At 44.5% G+C, this 19209-nt stretch overlaps 1 protein-coding gene across 10 annotated transcripts in view; it reads left to right on the top strand.

Moving 5' to 3' along the window:
- PRR14L (proline rich 14 like) overlaps positions 1-19209 on the top strand; it is a 70564-nt gene that overhangs the window by 19108 nt on the left and 32247 nt on the right. For 9 of the 10 annotated variants that reach the window (XM_021944117.2, XM_021944114.2, XM_021944115.2 and 6 more), the window contains 2 exon segments: positions 5790-5862; positions 12724-17929. In XM_021944117.2, coding sequence (XP_021799809.2) covers positions 5802-5862; positions 12724-17929 — 5267 coding nt within the window. In that variant the 5' untranslated portion in view covers positions 5790-5801. 10 annotated transcript variants of the gene reach the window in all.

The following is a 19209-nucleotide window of genomic DNA, read 5'->3' on the forward strand; positions in this document are numbered from 1 at the left end:
GCTAGTGGCTAAATGTTTGAGAAACAAATGTTTACATAGTCTCGAAGTATTTCCCTACAAGATATTTATTAGTTACAAAGGTGGAATAGTAACTTCGCAGTAGAGAAACCTGGCAGAATCCACCCAAACCAGGTGATGGAAGTTTGCCCCCAGGAATGAGGCACTCTAACACCATGATAGGACAGTGCCTCCTGATAGGACACTGCCCCCAATAGGACACCATGAGGAGAACCAACACCACTTCTGTGGTATTCTTTTTTTTTGAGCCGGAGTCTCACTCTGTAGCCCAGACTGCAGTGCAGTGGAGCAATCTCAGCTCACTGCAACATCCGCCTCCCAGGTCCCGCTTCAAGCAGTTCTGCTTCAGCCTCACAAGTAGCTGGGATTATAGGCACGTGCCACCATAGCCAGCTAATTTTTGTATTTTTAGTAGAGATGGGGGTTTCACCATGTTGGTCAGGCTGGTCTTGAACTCCTGACCTTGTGATCTGCCCGCCTCGGCCTCCCAAAGTGCTGGGATTACAGGTGTGAGTCACAGTGCCTGGCAATTTTTTTTCTTTTCAGACAGCATCTCATTCTGTTCTCCCAGTGCAGTGGCATGATCTCGGCTCACTGTAACCTCTGCCTCCTGGATTCAAGCGATTCTCTGCCTCAGCCTCCCAAGTAGTTGGGACTACAGGTACATGCCACCATGCCCGGCTAACTTTTGTATTTTTAGTAGAGGCAGGGGTTTCACCATGTTGGCCAGGCTGGTCTCGAACTCCTGACCTCGTGATCCACCTGCCTCAGCCTCCCAGAGTGCTGGCATTAGAGGAGTGAGCCACTGTGCCCGGCCTTTTTTTTTTTTTTTCCCAAAGACAGAGTCTCACTCTGTTGCCCAGGCTGGAGTGCAATGACACAATCTTGACTCACTGCAACCTCCATCTCCCAATTTCAAGTGATTCTCCTGCCTCAGCCTCCAGAGTAGCTGGGATTACAGGCATGTGACACCATTCCTGGCTAATTTTGTATTTTAATAGAGATGGGGTTTCACGGTTTCACCATGTTGGTGAGGTTGGTCTCGAACTCTCAACCTCAGGTGATCCACCCACCTCGGCCTCCCAAAGTGCTGGGATTACAGGTGTGAGCCACTGTGCTCGGCCAGAAATACGCAGTTCAGTCACATTAAGCACATTTATAGTGTTGTGTAACCATCACCACCATCCGTCTCCAGAACTTTTTTCATCATCCCAAACTGAAACTCAGTAGCCATTAAATTGTAACTCACCATTCTCCCCTCACCCCATCTGTGACAACAACCATTCTACTTTCTGTCTCTATGAATTTGACTACTATAGGTACATCATTCAAGTGGAATCATATGTTATTTGCCCTTTTGTTACTGGTCGTAATATTTTTAAAAGTTAAATATTCCAATCATGAAACAAATATTTCAATAATGAGAAGGTAAACCAGTAAAAAAATAATTATTTTCTGTCTTAGGATCGTATCCAAAAGGTATTAAAAACTTGTAACTAAGGTGGCTCATGCCTGTAATCCCAGCACTTTGGGAGGCCAAGGCTGGCAGATCATGAGGTTGGGAGATCAAGACCATCCTGGCTAACACAGTGAAACTCCATCTCTACTAAAAATACACACACAAAAAAAATTAGCTGGGCGTGGTGGTGGGCGCCTGCTGTCCCAGCTACTCCAGAGGCTGAGGCAGGAGAATGGTGTCAACCCGGGAGGCGGAGCTTGCAGTGAGTAGAGATCATGCCACTGTACTCCAGCCTGGGCAACAGAGCGAGACTTCATCTCAAAAAAAAAAAAAAAAATGCTTGTAACTAATAATTTTGGGATTTGATCAAGATCACCCTGCTGTTGGGGAGGGGAGAAGAAAGGCAGTAAAGGAGAGTGAACTGTCTTAGAACAGGCACGGTGGAAGGGACAGCTGCAAGAGCCAAGCTGAATTGTGAAAGAATGTATTCAGTTCTGAACTCCAGTCTCGTAAGAGGAAGGTCAAAATCTGTCGCGCATACAAAAGTTACTAGCCAGGATGTGGAAGAGATTGGTCTTTTTTTTTTTTTTTTTTTTTTTTTTTGAGACGGAGTCTCGCTGTGCTCCCAGGCTGGAGTGCAGTGGCGTGATCTCGGCTCACTGCAAGCTCCGCCTCCCGGGTTCACGCCATTCTCCCGCCTCAGCCTCCCAAGTAGCTGAGACTACAGGCGCCCACCACCACGCCCGGCTAGTTTTTTGTATTTTTAGTAGAGACGGGGTTTCACCATGTTAGCCAGGATAGTCTCGATCTCCTGACCTCGTGATCCACCCGCCTCGGCCTCCCAAAGTGCTGGGATTACAGGCTTGAGCCACCGCACCCGGCCGAGATTGGTCTTATTTAAGAACTGTGCACCAAAGATATTCAGAGATGGGCATGTGACATCCCACCTGGATGATTTAGCATTGAGAACTCTATACCATGCTTGATTTTTATTGTTTGTTTGTTTTTGGCATTTACATATAAGCTATAGAGTGTTAAACTTTTTACATATTTTTTTCCCGATAATGATAGATCCACCTGGGTTGAATATGTTGTAAACGCTTTGTTTCTAGGATACATTATTTGTGTTCAACTCAGACACAGAAAATGTTCTGAATTGTCTTTTTTTTTTTTTTGGAGATGGAGTCTACTCTGTCACCCAGGCTGGAGTGCAGTAGCGCAATCTGAATTGTCTTTTAACTATAACATACAAAAGCCTAGTATATGTTTTTCTTTTTGTTTTTTGTTTTTGTTTGTTTGTTTGAGATGAAGTCTCGCTCTGTCACCCAGTCTGGAGCTGTGGCGTGATCTCAGCTCACTGCAACCTCCGCCTCCTGGGTTCAAGCCTTTCTCCTGCCTCAGCCTCCAGAGTAGCTGGGATTACAGGCATCCGCCACCACACCAAACTAATTTTGTATTTTTATTAGAGACAGGGTTTCTCTATATTGGTCAGTCTGGTCTTGAACTCCTGACCTCAGGTGATCCGCCCGCCTCGGTCTTCCAAAGTGCTGGGATTACAGGTGTGAGCCACTGCCCCTGGCCCTAGGACTCTTAACTTTAGGAATCCTGAAAGTTAGAACATTTAGCTGATAAAATATTGTAGAAAAATGAAATTACGTCTGATACATTTCTGCTAGTGTTCATCATATGATTGACTGTTTGGAGGAGGTGGAGGACGTTACAGAGGTTATCACGTTACACGTCCATTGCATCCAAGTAGGTGGTTCTGTTGCCCTCATCTGTATTCAGGAGCCCAGACTAGCAGGGCTCCCACTGGATCTGGAGGTTGCACACCACCATGGTAAGGCTGTTGGGGGAGGTCTCTCACATTTGACCTCAGCCCACACTCTTTTATTTTTGATTCATTCAATTTTTTTTTTTTTTCTGAGACAGTGTCTCTCTTTCTCTGTTGCCCAGGCTGGAGTGCGGTGGCACGATCTCAGCTTTCTGCAACCTCCTTCTCCCGGGTTCAAGTGATCCTCCTGCCTCAACCTACCCTAGTAGCTGGGATTACAGGCACACACAACCATGCCCAGCTAATTTTTGTATTTTTAGTAGAGACAGGGTTTCATGACGTTGGCCAGGCTGGTCTCAAACTCCTGACCTCAGGTGATCCACCCACCTCAGCCTCCCAAAGTGCTGGGATTAAAGGCGTGAGCCACTGCGCCCGGCCCTGATTCATTCAATTTTGATTATATTTCAGATTAACACAAACCCTGTAAAGTCTCCAGCCTTTCTGTGAGGAATAACTTGTTTTTCTTAACTCAGAACCTTTTAAGAGAAGTCAGTCAGTCAGGGGGGAAGTCTCTCTTTCACTGTTAAGAATTGTGGCTAATCGGCCGGGCACGGTGGCTCACCCCTGTAATCTTAGCACTTTGGGAGGCCAAAGCAGGTAGATTGCCTGAGCTCAGGAGTTCGAGACCAGCCTGGGCAACAACGGTGAAACCCTGTCTCTACTAAAATACAAAAAATTAGCCGGGCATGGCAGTGTGTGCTTGTAGTCCCAGCTACTCAGGAGGCTGAGGCAGGAGAATCGCTTAAACCCAGAAGGCAGAGGTTTCAGTGAGCAGAGATCGCACCACTGCACTCCAGCCTGGGCAACAGAGCAAGACGCCATCTCAAAAAAGAAAAAGAAAAGAAAGAAAAAAAGAATTGTGGCTAATCGAGGAAAAGGAACATGGGCGAAACAGCGGGCTTGGCTCTCCACCAGGGTATTTTGGGGCGTCCAGCTAGGGGCACCTTAGAGCCACAGGTGGGACAAAGCAAAATCCCACCAACCCCTCTGGGGCTGGAGCCAGTAAGGTTTCATTGCATTAGCTCACCAGAGACCTTTGGGTCTGTAGGAGCCTGTATGTCACTGACCTGTGCTGTCACTTTACAGAGGCTCCGGTAGCCTTGGAAAAGCTTATGGAAGTCATTTCACACACATGCCAGAATCTGTCGGTGACAGCTCTATTGGCTTTTTTCACAGAATGGGATGGATAACAGGTGTCTACCGTCTCATGAAGAATGGAAGCTTCTGCTCATGGAGTACCCTGACCTGACTGGGTGTCTTGCTGGGTGTTTTGTGTGGTTTCCATGTATTCTTTCACCCTCTTGTAAGGTTGCTGTCAGCACCATGTAGTTAGTAGATGAGGGTCCTTGGGTTGGAACAGAACTCAGTCACTCTTGCTTTTCCATGAAGTGTTAACTTGAAATAATATTTTAAATAGCATCTATTCTCACACCTCAGACATTCAGCCTGAGAACTGGAAAAGCAGAGAATAATAACATTTGGGAGAAAGGATCAAATATAACTACAGATAAATATTTTCTTGGCCAGGCGCAGTGGCTCATGCCTTTAATCCCAGCACTTTGGAAGGCTGAGGTGAGCAGATCACTTGAGGTCAGGAGTTTGAGACCAGCCTGGCCAACATGGTGAAACCCTGTCTCTACTAAAAATATAAAAATTAGGCCAGGCACGGTGGATCACGCTTGTAGTCCCAGCACTTTGGGAGGCCGAGGCAGGTGGATGACCTGAGGTCAGGAGTTCAAGACCAGCCTGGCCAACATGATGAAACCCCATCTCTACTAAAAATACAAAAATTAGCCAGGCATAGTGGTGGACGCCTGTAATCCCAGATACTTGGGAGGCTGAGGCAGGAGAGTTGCTTGATCCCGGGAGACGGAAGTTGCAGTGAGCTGACGTGGCGCACAATCTTGGCCCACTGCAACCTCTGCCTCTAAAAAAATTTTTTTATACCTCTGTTACTGTCACAACTTTAAAAAGTTTTCAGGTTCAAATTCTAGATAAGGAGAAATTTTTATTGTTTGCACTTAATTAAATTTGAGGTTTCTTTCAGTGCCCGATCCTTGTGACTGCTAGCTAATTTCCCAAAGTCATAAAGAAGTCTCTCAAAAATAACTAATATTCAGCCAGGCATGGTGGCTCACGCCTGTAATCCTAGCACTTTGGGAGGCGGAGGCGGGCAGATCACTTGAGGTCAGGAGTTCAAGACCAGCCTGGCCAACATGGTGAAATGCTGTCTGTAGTAGAAATACAAAAATTAGCCAGGCGTGGTGGCGGGTGCCTGTAGTTCCACCTACTTAGGAGGCTGAGACAGGAGAATGGCTTGAACCTGGGAGGTGGAGGTTGCAGTGAGCCAAGCTTTCGCCATTGCACTTCAGTCTGGGGAACAGAGCAAGACTCTGTCTCAAAAAAAAAAAAAGGAATAATATTCATGAACTCAGAATCTTCTGAATCCCCCTTGACCGCTGGATTTTCTTACTGTAGGAGAATCTCCTGATGCAGTCCAGCGAAGAACTTTTACATGTGGACCTTCCCGAAGATTTTCTAAGGAGCAAAGGTATTTATTTCTCTCAAATCTCTTCCTTTATCCACTTATCCGTTTCTGTTTTGCATTGAGAATATAAGGGTTATAAGTCCCTGCCTTGTAAGGTGTACTTAATCATAGAAACTGTAACTTCGCCATAGATTGTATCTTAGTATTGCCCTTGGACATACTTGCACAGTGCACTGCAGCCTCAACCTCCTGGGCTCAAGCAATCTTCATACCACGGCTTCCCAAGTAGCTGGGACTATAGGCGCGAGCCACCATGCGTGACTAATTTTCTATTTTGTTTGTTTTTTTTTTTGTAGAGGCAAGGTCTCCCCATGTTAACTAGGCTGATCTCGAACTCCTGGGCTCAAGTGATCCTTCTGCCTCTGCCCCACAAAGTGCAGGATTACAGGCATGAGCCACCACACCCAGCAAGTCCCTTTCTTTTGAGTGTGTTGAACCTTTATTGAATTTTATATCATCAAATATACTGTATTTGCCTGTTTAGAAGGGTTAACTGGGACAGAGGAGACATGTACCCACTATAGTTCAGCATATAGTAGTGTATCCTGTTCTTGTTCTGTGGGGTCAGGGATGAGAGAAAATGTTTACTCCAGGTCACCTTGAGCATTTTCAAGGCAGTTTCATTACCTCTTTTTGCTTCTCAAAACAGTGGTTGGGTATAGAGATCTGAGATTATTACTTTCAGATTGGTTGGTTGATTGAGGAGAAAGCTGAGGTCCAAAAGAGAGTAGCTGAGGTAAGGTTCTCCTCTTCTCACCCCAAGGCTAAAAATAATCTTAGATTACTTTAGAGAGGACTATGTGTCAATTAAGGCTAATCTAGAATCATCAGGCTGGGCACAGTGGCTCATGTCTGTAATCCCAGCACTTTGGGAGGCCAGGGTGGCAGGATTGCCTAAGTCCAAGAGTTTGAGACTAGCCTGGGCAACATGGCAAAACACCTTATCTACGAAAAATGCAAAAATTAGCATGGCAGCACACACACCTGTGGTCCCAGCTACTCGGGAGGCTAAGGCAGAAGTATCACTTGAGCCCTGGGAGGTTGAAGCTGTAGTGAGCCATGATCACAGCACTGTACTCCAGCCCGGGCAACAGAGCAAGACCCTGTCTCACTAAATAAATAAATAATATAATATCAGAACCTCACAGAGAGAAGATAAAGTGAATACGCTAAGTCAGTGGTCCCCGACATTTTTGGAGTCAGGGCCCTGTTTCATGGAGGACAGTTTTTCCACGGATCCGGCGGGGTAGATGCTTTCAGGATGATTCAAGTGCATTGCATTTATTGTGCACTTTGTTTCTATTATTTCATTATAATATATAATGAAATAATTATACAATTTCCCATAATGTAGAATCAGTGGGAGGCTGAGCTTGTTTTCCTGCAACTAGGTGGTCCCCTCTGGGGTTGATGGGAGACCGTGACAGATCATCAGGCATTAGATTCTCATAAGGAGCTTGCAACCTAGATGCCTCACTTGTGCAGTTCACAATAGGGTCCACACTCCTGTGAGAATATAATGCTGCTCTTTATCTGACAGGAGGCAGAGCTCAGGCAGTAATGCAAGCATGCGGAGCACCTGTACATGCAGATGAAGCTTTGCTCACTTGGCTGCCGCTCACCTCCTGTGCAGCCCAATTTCTAACAGACCAAGGATGGGTACTGGTCCATGGCCCAAGGTTGGGGACCTCTGCATTAAATTATATGAACATTTTGTTACTGTGATAAAACATCAGATTTGACTCTTAGCTTCTTGGCAGCCTGGACAGAAAAGGAAGCACAGATCTTTCTTATGAAAAAGGACATTTGTCCCAGTTTATCACCCTGCTTCCTGCTGCTACAGATTTCCTCTGTGGCTCAAAGGCTTGACTATCCAGTGTAGATTAAAGGACGTTCCTCCGAAGATGAGAAATGTTGTTTTGTACATAAGTCTCACCCTGTTCTTGTCTTACTAGCGATGCAGTTTAGTGACCCCCTAACCCCACCCTCAAGATCTTTTTAGTGGGGCTCCAGTGTTGCTATATTCTGTCTTTAGTATATTTTCACCCACATCTTACCACAGAATTTACTGTCTGTTGAACTACACTTTCACTTAACCACTGAACTGACCTTTTAAACAGGAGAACCAGAGTTATTTTCTGCTTGGAAATCTGCATTATCAAAATTACCTGGCTGCTCTCCGCCTAAAAAGCTGGTCCACATTGGACCTAGATAAGATGAACTCTCCTGAGTAATGTTTGCAGCTAAATTACTCTGTGACACTCTTCTTCATCTTCTAGTATCATGCTTATTTAATGACTTAAATTGGTAAAATATTTGATATTTTTTCCTCCTGCAAACCCATGGATAAGGGTTTCAGTTTGGTATAGGGGAACTTGAAATCAGCAGCTCCACTAGAGTTTTTAGCAGCAATGGCCTAGTTCATTCTGTCCCCCAGGAACCTTCCAGGGTATTCCTGTGTTGCACATGAGGAAGCAAGCTCAGCTGTCCAAAGTCACAGCCAGTCATAGCAAGCCAGAGAAGAAGGTTCTATGGAGACAGGCCTGTGAAGATGTTGAGTCCTGAGAGCGTGAGCAATATATGCTATCACCATGGATTTGATTTAAATAGACCCACATGCTCTTCTGTAGTGTGACCAGCATTTCAGCTTGCTCTACCAAGGTCAGGCATCTGCTACTTTATCTTTGCTATGGAATTAAGAACTGAACGATGCCAGCCGGCTGGGCGCAGTGGATCCCAGCACTTTGGGAGGCCGAGGCGGGCAGATCATGAGGTCAGAAGATCGAGACCATCTTTGCTAACACAGTGAAACCCCATCTCTACTAAAAAAAAAAAAAAAAAATTAGCTGGGCGTGGTGGCAGGCGCCCATAGTCCCAGCTACTCGGGAGGCTGAGGCGAGAGAATGGTGTAAACCTGGCAGGCGGAGATTGCGCCACTGCACTCCAGCCTGGGGCAACAGAGCAAGACTCCGTCTCAAAAAAAAAGAAGACCTGAATGATGCCTCTTAGAAATCAGGCTTGTCTCCAGGGCTCCAGGTGCCAAAATCTTCGCTCTGCCCCAGATTTAAGTTTTCTTTCTTTTTTGTTTTTTTGTTTCTGTCACCTATATGTAATAGATGATTGTAAGCTATAGGCACAATCATATGTCTGCTGCCTCTCAATTAGGTAAAATGGCAACAGATTGAACATTTTAAAAGGACTTCTGTAATAACCAGAAGGAGCCTTTAATTGGTAGGATGCAGTTTTGCCTATCATTTCTTATTTCTTGATTGCTGTAGGGCAGACACATGAGAAGTGGGCATGGGGGAGCAGTGGTGGGAGTATTTGAGTTGAGTGGCCATCTCACAGGGGAGATCTTCTCCATCAGGCATTCTTGCTGGTTCCTCGCCCTTTCTGCTGTCCTGACTTGCCTCTTTCAACATAATTTTCTGTTAATTTTACAAAACTGATGTCACCAAGTTTATTTGTTTTATCTTGTTTTTCAGAGAGTTCCCTGTAACGGGGCTTGTCTGGGAAGTTTATGTGTAAGAAAGGTGAAATGATATCAGAAACAATGGCAATATTAGTTCCTACTCATTATTGTGAGACTTGCATTCCCACAGTAGTGATTTCCACGAAGACTTATTTAGGAGGGTCACCAGAAATTGGAAGAGCATTGAGGAAATACATTTTGAGGAAGAGGTGAAAGTAGTCAAGGAGGGAAAATCTACCTTATATAATTTGGAGAACTAGATGTTTATTTTTATTTTATTTTATTTATTTTGAGATGGGTTCTCACTCTGTCACCCAGGCTGCAGTGCAGTGGCACGATCTTTGGCTCACTGCAACCTTCGCCTCCATGGTTCAAGTGATTCTCCTGCCTCATCCTCCCAGGTAGCTGGGATTACAGGTGCCTGCCACCATGCACGGCTGATTTTTTTGTATTTTCAGTAGAGACAAGGTTTCACCATGTTGGCCAGGCTGGTCTTAAACTCCTGATCTCAAGTGATCTGCCCACCTGTGCCCCCGAAAGTGCTAGGATTACAGGCGTGAGCCACCACGCCCAGCTGTGTACTTACAAATTCTTGAATCAGGTAGCACCGTCTGCTGTAACAGGGAAAGTGGGCTAGTTTCACAATGATAAGTATTGTGTGTGGATTCAGGATTTTGAGGCTGCCTTTTGTAAATGGTTACTGAAAACCTGTGGCTTGCAGTATATATTTGTTAATCTAGTATTATTTGCTGACTCCAAACATGTTAAAATGCTGTGTCTAGCCTAGTTATTCCATTTTAACTATTCTCAGGTTCAGTAAAATAAAAAAACAGAGCAATGGAAAGGCACCTTTTATATGGCAGGCACTGTCCCACATGACATCTTACATGCATTATTTAGTGTAATCCTCAGTGTAGCACTGAGGTAATTGTACTTTCCCCACCTTCTACAATAGAAGTAACCAAGACTTAGAGTTAAGTATCACAGAGCTGCAGGGCACAGTGACTCACACCCATAATCCCAGCACTTTGAGAGGCTGAGGCGGGAGGATTGCTTGAGCTCAGGAGTTCAGGGCCAGCCTGGGCAACATAACTAACCCTGTTTCTACAAAAAATACAAAAATTAGCCGGACGCGGTGGCGTGTGCCTGTAGTCCCAGCTCCTTGGGAGGCTGAGGTGAGAGGATCGCTTGAGCCCAGGAGTTGGAGGCTGCAGTGAGCCATGATGGTACCACTACACTCCAGCCTAGGCAACAAAGCGAGACACTGTCTCAAAAAAAAAAAAGAAGCATCACAGAGCCATGATTGAAGCTGAGCTGGTCTGGCTTCACAGTCAGGGCTCTTTCTCATAGTAATTGCTGCTCTCAGGACCTATTGAGAAATGGATAGGGAAGCCCTAGAAACTCAGTATTAATAGCATTTGTTTATTTGACCTAACTGTATTCGTTCATTAATTTTATGAACATTCATTAAGTGCTCTTGTGCTTTTATATACCAGGCATTATACCGAACCATAAGAAAGAGAACAAAACAAGATCCTTACCCTCACAGAGTTTATATTCTAGTAAGAAATAGATTTTAGATTTTTTGTTCTTTTTTTTTTTTTTGGAACAAGGTCGCTTATTCTGTTACCCAGGCTGGAGTGCAGCAGTGCGTTCACAGCTCGTTGCAGCCTTGCCCTCCTGGGCTCAAGCATCCTCCTGCCTCAGCCTCCCAAGTAGTTGGGACTAAAGGTACTCACCACTATGCTCAGCTGATTTTTTTTTTCTTTTACATTTTTTGTACAGACAGAGTCTCCCTGTGTTGCCCAGGCTGGTTCAAACTTCTGGGCTCAAGCATTCCTCCTGCCTCAGCCTCCCAAAGTGCTGGGATCACTGTTGTGAGGTACTGCACCTAACCAGGAATTAGATTTGTTTTGTTTTGTTTTTTGGTTTTTGAGACAGAGTCTTGCACTGTCACCTAGGCTGGAGTGTAGTGGCATGATCTTGCTCACTGCAACCTCTGCCTCCTGGGTTCAAGCGATTCCGCTGCTTCAGCCTCCCCAGTAGCTGGGATTATAGGCATATGCCACCATGCCCAGCTAATTTTTGTATTTTCAGTAGAGACGGGTTTTTGTTACGTTGGCCAGGCTAGTCTTGAACTCCTAACCTCAAGCGATCCACCCACCTCGGCCTCCCAAAATGCTGGGATTACAGGCATGAGCCACCACGCCTGGCGGATCTTTAAATAGATTTGCATTTTGCTTTTTCTGTTTAATACGGGTGTCCTGTTTTTTATATATATATAAAATCATGTGTATATATACCCATACATATACGCATGTGTATAGTGTGCTAGTCATGGTTCTCTTAGAGGAACAAAACCAATAGATCACCTGAGGTTGAGAGTTTGAGACCAGCCTGGCCAACATGGTGAAACCCCGTCTCTAGTAAAAATAAAAAAAAAGTTATCTGGGCGGGCCGGGCGTGGTGGCTCATGCCTGTAATCCCAGCACTTTGGGAGACCGAGGCAGGCGGATCACCTGAGGTCAGGAGTTCGAGACCAGCCTGGCCAACATGGCAAAACCCCATCTCTACTTAAAGTACAAAAATTAGCCAGGCATGGTGGCGGGCACCTGTAATCCCGGCTACTCAGGAGGCTGAGGCAGGAGAATTGCTTGAACCCAGGAGGAGGAGGTTGCAGCGAGCTAATATCGTTCCACTGTACTCCAGCCTGGGCGACAAGAGCGAGACTCCATCTCAAAAAGAAAAAAATTAGCTGGGTGTGGTTGCAGGCACCTAGAATCCCAGCTACTCAGGAGGCTGAGGCAGGAAAATCGCTTGAGCTGGGAGGTAGAGGTTGCAGTGAGCCGAGATTGCACTACTGTACTCCAGCATGGGCAACAGAGCAAGACTCTATCTGAAAAAAATAAATAAGTAGATAAATAAATAAAGTTTTATGTATAGTTGTTTTTTCCAAGGACTAATTTTATCTATGACATCTAGTTTCAAGTAATGAAAAAATGGTCATCTAGTAAAATAAGCTGTTACTGTGAGTCTGCTTTATTAATGTTTTAAAATGAAAGCCTTTTAAGACTGAATGAGAGTACAACACAGGGACATGTTTCTGTGTTGTATTCAGTTGTCCGGCATTGATTTGTGAACTCTGTATAACTTTCAGCAAGAGGCATTTGTTGAAAATTACCTGTTTCTGCCAGATATAATTTTGGCCCTCTGTTGTATTTTCAGAGAAGAACAAAATCAATGATATAGCATGCTAACTTTCCAGTTTTCTTTTCGAGTTGGGTCTTCTTGTTGCCCTTGGTAGCATAGCTACCAAGTAATAAAATGCATGAAGGTAGACCAAATGATTTTTAATTACTGCATACTAATTTGGATTTATTTCTCTTGTTCAGAAGGAAATGTACAGATTACAGCTGAAACTCTGCTAAAATCCACTGAAGTACAAGGTATGAAGGTCAATGGGACTAAGACGGATAATAATGAAGGACACAAAAATGGCAATGTGAGTAAAGATCTCTCAGCTGGATGCAGCGAATTCCCAGAAGTAGACAAAATCATGAACAGTGATGAGGTTTCAGAAACCAGCACATTAGTTACCCCAGAACCTTTAATCTTTGTGGACCCTGTATTAACAGAAGCAACTCCTAAAGAAAAAGAATGTGAAGAATTAAAAAGTTGTCCTTGGTCGTCATTACCAGGAAGCAGTGCCATTTCTAATGTGGACAATGGGAAGGAAGAGCTGTGTAAACTAAACCTTGTCTGTGAAGCAGATGACAATCACCAAAAGATTCATGGCCACCATAATGAACAACCTAGTTCTACACATGATAGTCCCACAGCCACAAGCCCCTTGAAAGAAAATTCTGGAGTTTCATGTTTCACATCAGACTTGTCTGGTCCAGAGTCCAGAACAATATCTTTAGAAAACTGTGGTTTTGAAGGTGGTGGTTTGCTAAAAAGATCTGCTGAAAAGACAGACAATTGTTATTTTTATAGGGGGGACGATCAAGGGAAGAACTTGGCTTCTAGAGAAGAAAATGAAGAACAGCTTTTGATTCCTAGGAGTGAGAGAGGTGGACCTTTTCTTATTAATGCCAGGGAACCAGAAAAGGAGATTAGTGGTGGTGGTTCTGGTGAAAAAGAGCCTGTTGTTTCCCCAAAGGAAAATATCCACAATGACTGTTGCATTCAAGACAGTCTCCATACAGGGAGCTCTAGTTCATTAATGCCCAATTCTTTTACTGAAGCCACAGAAGTAATGTTAAATAAAAGTGATTTGAAAATTACTTTACACATTCAAGGTAACTTGACAAACCTTGAGGACCATAAAGAAACTTCTACTAATATGAGCCATCCAGGTGGACACTCTGAAGAAAGCAGTTTTTCCTCCTTGATGCAGATTGAAGAGGCAGAACAGACAACCCCCATAGAGTCCAGTATATTAAGTAAATCTTTTTACACTGAAGACTGTAACTCCTTAGTCAGCATCCAGAGAAATCTGGAAAGCAACACCCAGTTAAATGAAGCATCATGTAATGATTTTCTGTTTGAAAGAAAATCCATTGTGAGTTTAATGCCAGAGGATCAGATAAGTCCTGTAAGTGAGGTATTAAAACCCAAGAAAGGTACTGCGCTGTTGCCACCATCCCCAGAATTTCATCACAGACCTGAATCAGAAAAAGTTATACAGACCTCACATGATGATATTCCACTTTTAGATGAACAGAGCATAGCCTGTGAGATGAATGAATTTTCTTGTACCAATGAACTGGTTGTAAACAAAGTAGAAAGTGAATGTGTTTTAAATCAACAAGTGTCCCTTAATTCTCAAGACCATGCAAAGTTGCCAACTGACTCTCTACTTCATTTAAACAAAGAGATGCCTTTAGCAACAGGCAGAGATGCCCATCAGAGCCATCATCCTCCATTAGAGGGTGGAGCAGATGTCATTGCTGATATACAAACCATTCCCGTTGAGACAAAAGTGAAAGACATCTCTCCACCAGGTAACCAAACCTGTGGTGCCTCTTCAAACAGTCCCACCTTAAACATCAAACCAGGAAGCCTAGAGAGAAAAAAAGAAATGGCTGATTCAGGAACAAAAGCTCTACATTCCAGGCTTCGCTCAAATAAGAGAGAAGCAGCTGGCTTTCCTCAAGTGGCCTCTGTCATAGAATGTCACAGTGTTCAATCTCAGGATATCTCTAACTGTCATTGTGTAAGAAAAAATGCATCCGAAGAAAACATGTGTTCTGCTTGTGCTGCTTTCAAGTCCAGCAAAATCAGCCTGCAAGTTGATAACTCTTTGATAACAAAATATGAAAATGCATTTCAGCACCGTGCTTACCGATGCCAAGGAACAGGACACTCTGTGGAAAAAAGCAGCTGTAAAGTGAGTTATACATCAGGGGAAAGGGAACTTGATGGGAGAGAAACGAATGGCAGCCTTCCAGGAGATAAGATCAGAAACAAAATGACAGCATGCTTGTTAAATAGTGGAATTTCAAACAAAATCATTCACACCTCCAGTAACATCAAACTCAGTGAGGAAGGGCTGGAAGGAAAGGAGCAGGATGTATCCAAAGAAACTGTATTTTGTAAGTATAACATCTCTGATCATGCTATACAAGAACTAAACCAGACTGTAAACATTCCAAGTCCTGAAAAAGTGTTGGACCAGTCTCCTACTGTTATGTTTTCCAGTTTTAAAAACATAAAAGCAGTTGAAACACTCGATCAGAAGGCAGATGAAGTTCTTGATTGTCAGAGTAACCAAAACAGACCAGATGAATGCAAAAGTGAAGGTCAGTCAGCCAAGGAGATGCTAGGTAGTGACCACAGAGAGACTGTCACCGAGCCTCACGGGGAGGTAAACCACAACCAAAAGGATCTACTGGTCAGCTCAGGCAGTAATAACTCACTACCTTGTGGTAGTCCAAAGAAAGGCAATTTGAAAGGAGCCTTTGTCAAGATGTCTGGTTGTGATGAGTCCACAGAAAGTGTGGTAGACATCGTCTACACGGACTGTAGTAATAAGCTTACAGAAGGTGTGCTGGATGTGAAGGCATCTAATCCACTGGATTGTGGTGCAAGGCAAGAGAAACTGGCATTCCAAGAGGACTCAAGGAGTACCTTGTCTCAGAGAGAACTGGATGCTGCACATACAGGAACAACTGGCCAGGACTCAGATTTCCCAGTTACTGCTGCTTCTACAGTGGACTTTCTCAAAATAAAATCATGTGAAGAAAACGTGTGCAAATCTTTAAAAGACTGTGAAATGGAAAAGTGTTCAGACTCTTGTGCCCATGAGATGGAGTCTGTTGCAGATCATGAACCAAATAAAAGAATATTGGGCAGAGTAAATGTGTCTTTAAGCGATACCCATTATGGACAGCAACATAAAGGAACGTCTCTCAGAGAAACACAAGAAATGACTGAAGGATCAAGACTAGAACTAAACTCTGAGTTTGGCAAAGAAAGTACCTTTGGAATTTCCTCAAAAGAGTTGATGTCTTGCCATGATGTAAGCTCTGTTTCCCTAAGAAGCCTGAAGTCAGTTAAAATAATGCCTTCTCAAGAAAATTCAGAAACTAATTTTAACAGTGAAGAAACTGACCTGAAAAATCTTTGTAAACCAAATGATGGTGAAATGCTTTGTGAAAATGTAAAGGACTGCACAGTCCTTCCTGAGATGAAGGAAAGAGTATCAAGAGATAGGAGCAATTCTAGTGACAGAGACAGCATATGTACCTGTGTGGAAAAGAATGCTTGTAAAGCTTGCCACCTTCACGAGAATTTCTCTGACAGGCATTTGCCTTTGACAGTGAAAACAGAAATTAAAGTGAAAGAAGAAACCGAAGAGCATCAGAGGGGACTACTGGGTGACTTAACTGTTGGGGAGCAATCTGAGGAGATGGTTACCAGAGAAGCTGGCAATGGCGATCATGTGAGCAACATCTCTCAGACCCATGTTACATGCCAGAGGATACTTAATCATGTTGAAAAACAGCAGAGCCCTGAGGTTTTGGACTACATGTTGCAGAAAGAAGAGGAATATATACATCAACAAAAGGCACATACAGTATCGGAACAATGCATATCATCTAGTCTGTTTTTAGATGATGCACAAAATAAGAACCAAGCCAAGGTTGGCAAAGATAAGTCCACCATGATGAATGAAATCACCCTAGCAAAGCTGGCCAAGGACAATACTGTGGCACAGACTCAGAAGTTAGAAGACCAGAAGAAGGAAAGTTTACATCATCCATTAAAGAAGGACATTGAGTCATGCACAAGTCCTTGCCTTCTTGGTGCCCCTCGGAAAGCAGAGGACCCCTCCTCTGCTGGGTGTGATCAAATACATGGTGCCTTTGCGAAGAAAGGAATGCTTCCCTTAAAGAAGCAGCCCCATCGAACTTGTAAGAAGGTTTCCTATCAGGAGCAAACCATTGTGGGGAGAAAAATAGGTAAAATCAGAAGTTCTGCCTTTTTAAAGAGTTCCTCCAATGCCGTCCCCACAAAAGCGCACAGACTTCTCAGTATGTGCACTCTGTCTGCACCTACACGATTAGAACCTGAAACAGCAGCTACCAAGAGCTTGATTAGTCACATACCAAAGCAGACAGCTACACCGTGCCATCCCTTGAGGAGCCTGAATTTTAGGAAGACTACCAAAGAATCAGCCTTACTAAACAAGCTGTCCATCCTTGCCTCCAAACTGGCCCCAGCCATGAAGACTCAGAAACTAAGATACCGACGGAGTTCCTCTGAACTTCTTCCAATGGCTAAAAGCTACAAGCGCCTCAGATATAAAAGGCTCCTGGATGGATTTTCATCCAACACAGAACAGCTGAATCCATATTTGGCAGCTAGTGGATGGGATAAGAGGCCTAACAGTAAGCCTGTGGCACTTTATTCTCTCGAATCCATCAAGATGACCTTCATAGATTTGAGCAACAAGATGCCGTCCCTGCTGTTTGGTTCTGAAATCTTCCCAGTATCCTTTCATGTAAAATCATCCAGCTCAGATTGCACGACTGAGTCCTCAAGGACTTTTCCTGAGCACTGTGCTCCGGCAAGGCTTGCCTTAGGAGAGGCCCTCCAGTGCCCGTCTCAACCTCCCAAGTGGACCTTTTCTTTCTTCCTGTCCCACGGTTGCCCTGGGATGGCCACATTCAGGGAAGACACTGGCCTCCATAGTCAGACCCACACTCAGGCTCCTCCCCAGCCTCCAGCTCCTCTACAAGACTATGGAGGCACTGCCATAGTCCAGACCAGAGCAGACTGCTCTGTCCTTGGCCTTCACACACTTCTAGCACTTTGTTCCCCAGGATGTTACCGAATCTGGACAAAAAAACGGAGCTTCTCCAGCCACATGCCTACCATGCAGAGGCTCTTCATGACCCAGTTTACACAGGGCTTGAAAGGGTTACGGTCTCCAGCCTCCATAGCGGACAAGGTCTTCTGTTCTCTGCCCTACTCGGTGGGCAGAGTCCTATCCATTTGGAGCCAGCATGGGCCTTCTGCCTGCTCCTTCGAAATCTCTTCTCTTCATTCCACTCACTGCAAGCGGCAACCAAGTCTGGGTACCACAAGCAGGTAAAATCTGTCCGCTATTCTTTACAAATGTCCCATATTTGCTTCCTGTCACTGGGGAGATGAGAGGGGAACTGCCGAAAGTGCAAGGCTGTTTAGTCCTCTTGGGACTGCATTTTCTATTTACCTTGCCAAATATCTGCCGAGAAAATCCAACAGTAATTCTTAAGCATAGGACCCCCCCACGCCCTGCTCCATTTTCTTGTAGAACTTACTTCTGTATTTCACACCATTCTTTTTTCTGTCCATTTCATTCCTCAAACCATCAAGTCTGTTGAATCTTCTTTTTTTTTTAATGAGACAGAGATTCGCTCTTGTCACCCAGGATGGAGTGCAATGGTGCAATCTAGGCTCCCTGCAACCTCCGCCTCCCAGGTTCAAGTGATTCTCCTCCCTCAGCCTACTGAGTAGCTGGGATTACAGACATGTACCACTATACCCAGCTAAGTTTTTGTATTTTTTAGTAGAGACGGGGTTTTTCCATGTGGGTCAGGCTGGTCTCGAACTCCTGACCTCAGGTGATCCGCCCGCCTCAGCCTCCCAAAGTGCTGGAATTATATGCATGAGCCACCGCAAGCAGCTTGCTTTTTTTTTTTTAATTTTAATTTTAATTTTTATTTTTGAGACAGAGTTTCATTCTTGTCACCCAGGCTGGAATACAGTGGCGCAATCTTGGCTCACCACGACCTCTGATTACATGCATGAGCCATTGCAACCAGCCTGCTTTTTTTTCTTTGAGATGGAGTTTGACTCTGTCGCCCTGGCTGGAGTGCTGTGGCGTGATCTCGGCTCACTGCAAGCTCTGCCTCCCGGGTTCACGCCATTCTCCTGCCTCAGCCTCCCAAGTAGCTGGTAGTACAGGTGCCCGCCACCACGCCCGGCTATATATATATATATATATATATATTTTTTTTTTTTTTTGAGACAGTCTCATTCTTGTCACCCAGGCTGGAATGCAGTGGTGCAATCTTGGCTCACCGTGACCTCTGCCTCCTGGGTTCAAGTGATTCTCCTGCCTTAGCCTCCTGAGTAGCTGGGATTACAGGCGCCTGCCACCACGCCTGGCTAATTTTTTATTTTTTATTTTTTATTTTTTTTTATTTTTTTTTATTTTATTTTTTTTTATTTTTTTTTTTTTTTTTTTTGAGACGGAGTCTGGCTCTGTCACCCGGGCTGGAGTGCAGTGGCCAGATCTCAGCTCACTGCAAGCTCCGCCTCCCGGGTTCCCGCCATTCTCCTGCCTCAGCCTCCCGAGTAGCTGGGACTACAGGCGCCCGCCGCCT

Source organism: Papio anubis, chromosome 16 (genome assembly GCF_008728515.1).
Source record: "Papio anubis isolate 15944 chromosome 16, Panubis1.0, whole genome shotgun sequence".
Taxonomy (NCBI): domain Eukaryota; kingdom Metazoa; phylum Chordata; class Mammalia; order Primates; family Cercopithecidae; genus Papio; species Papio anubis.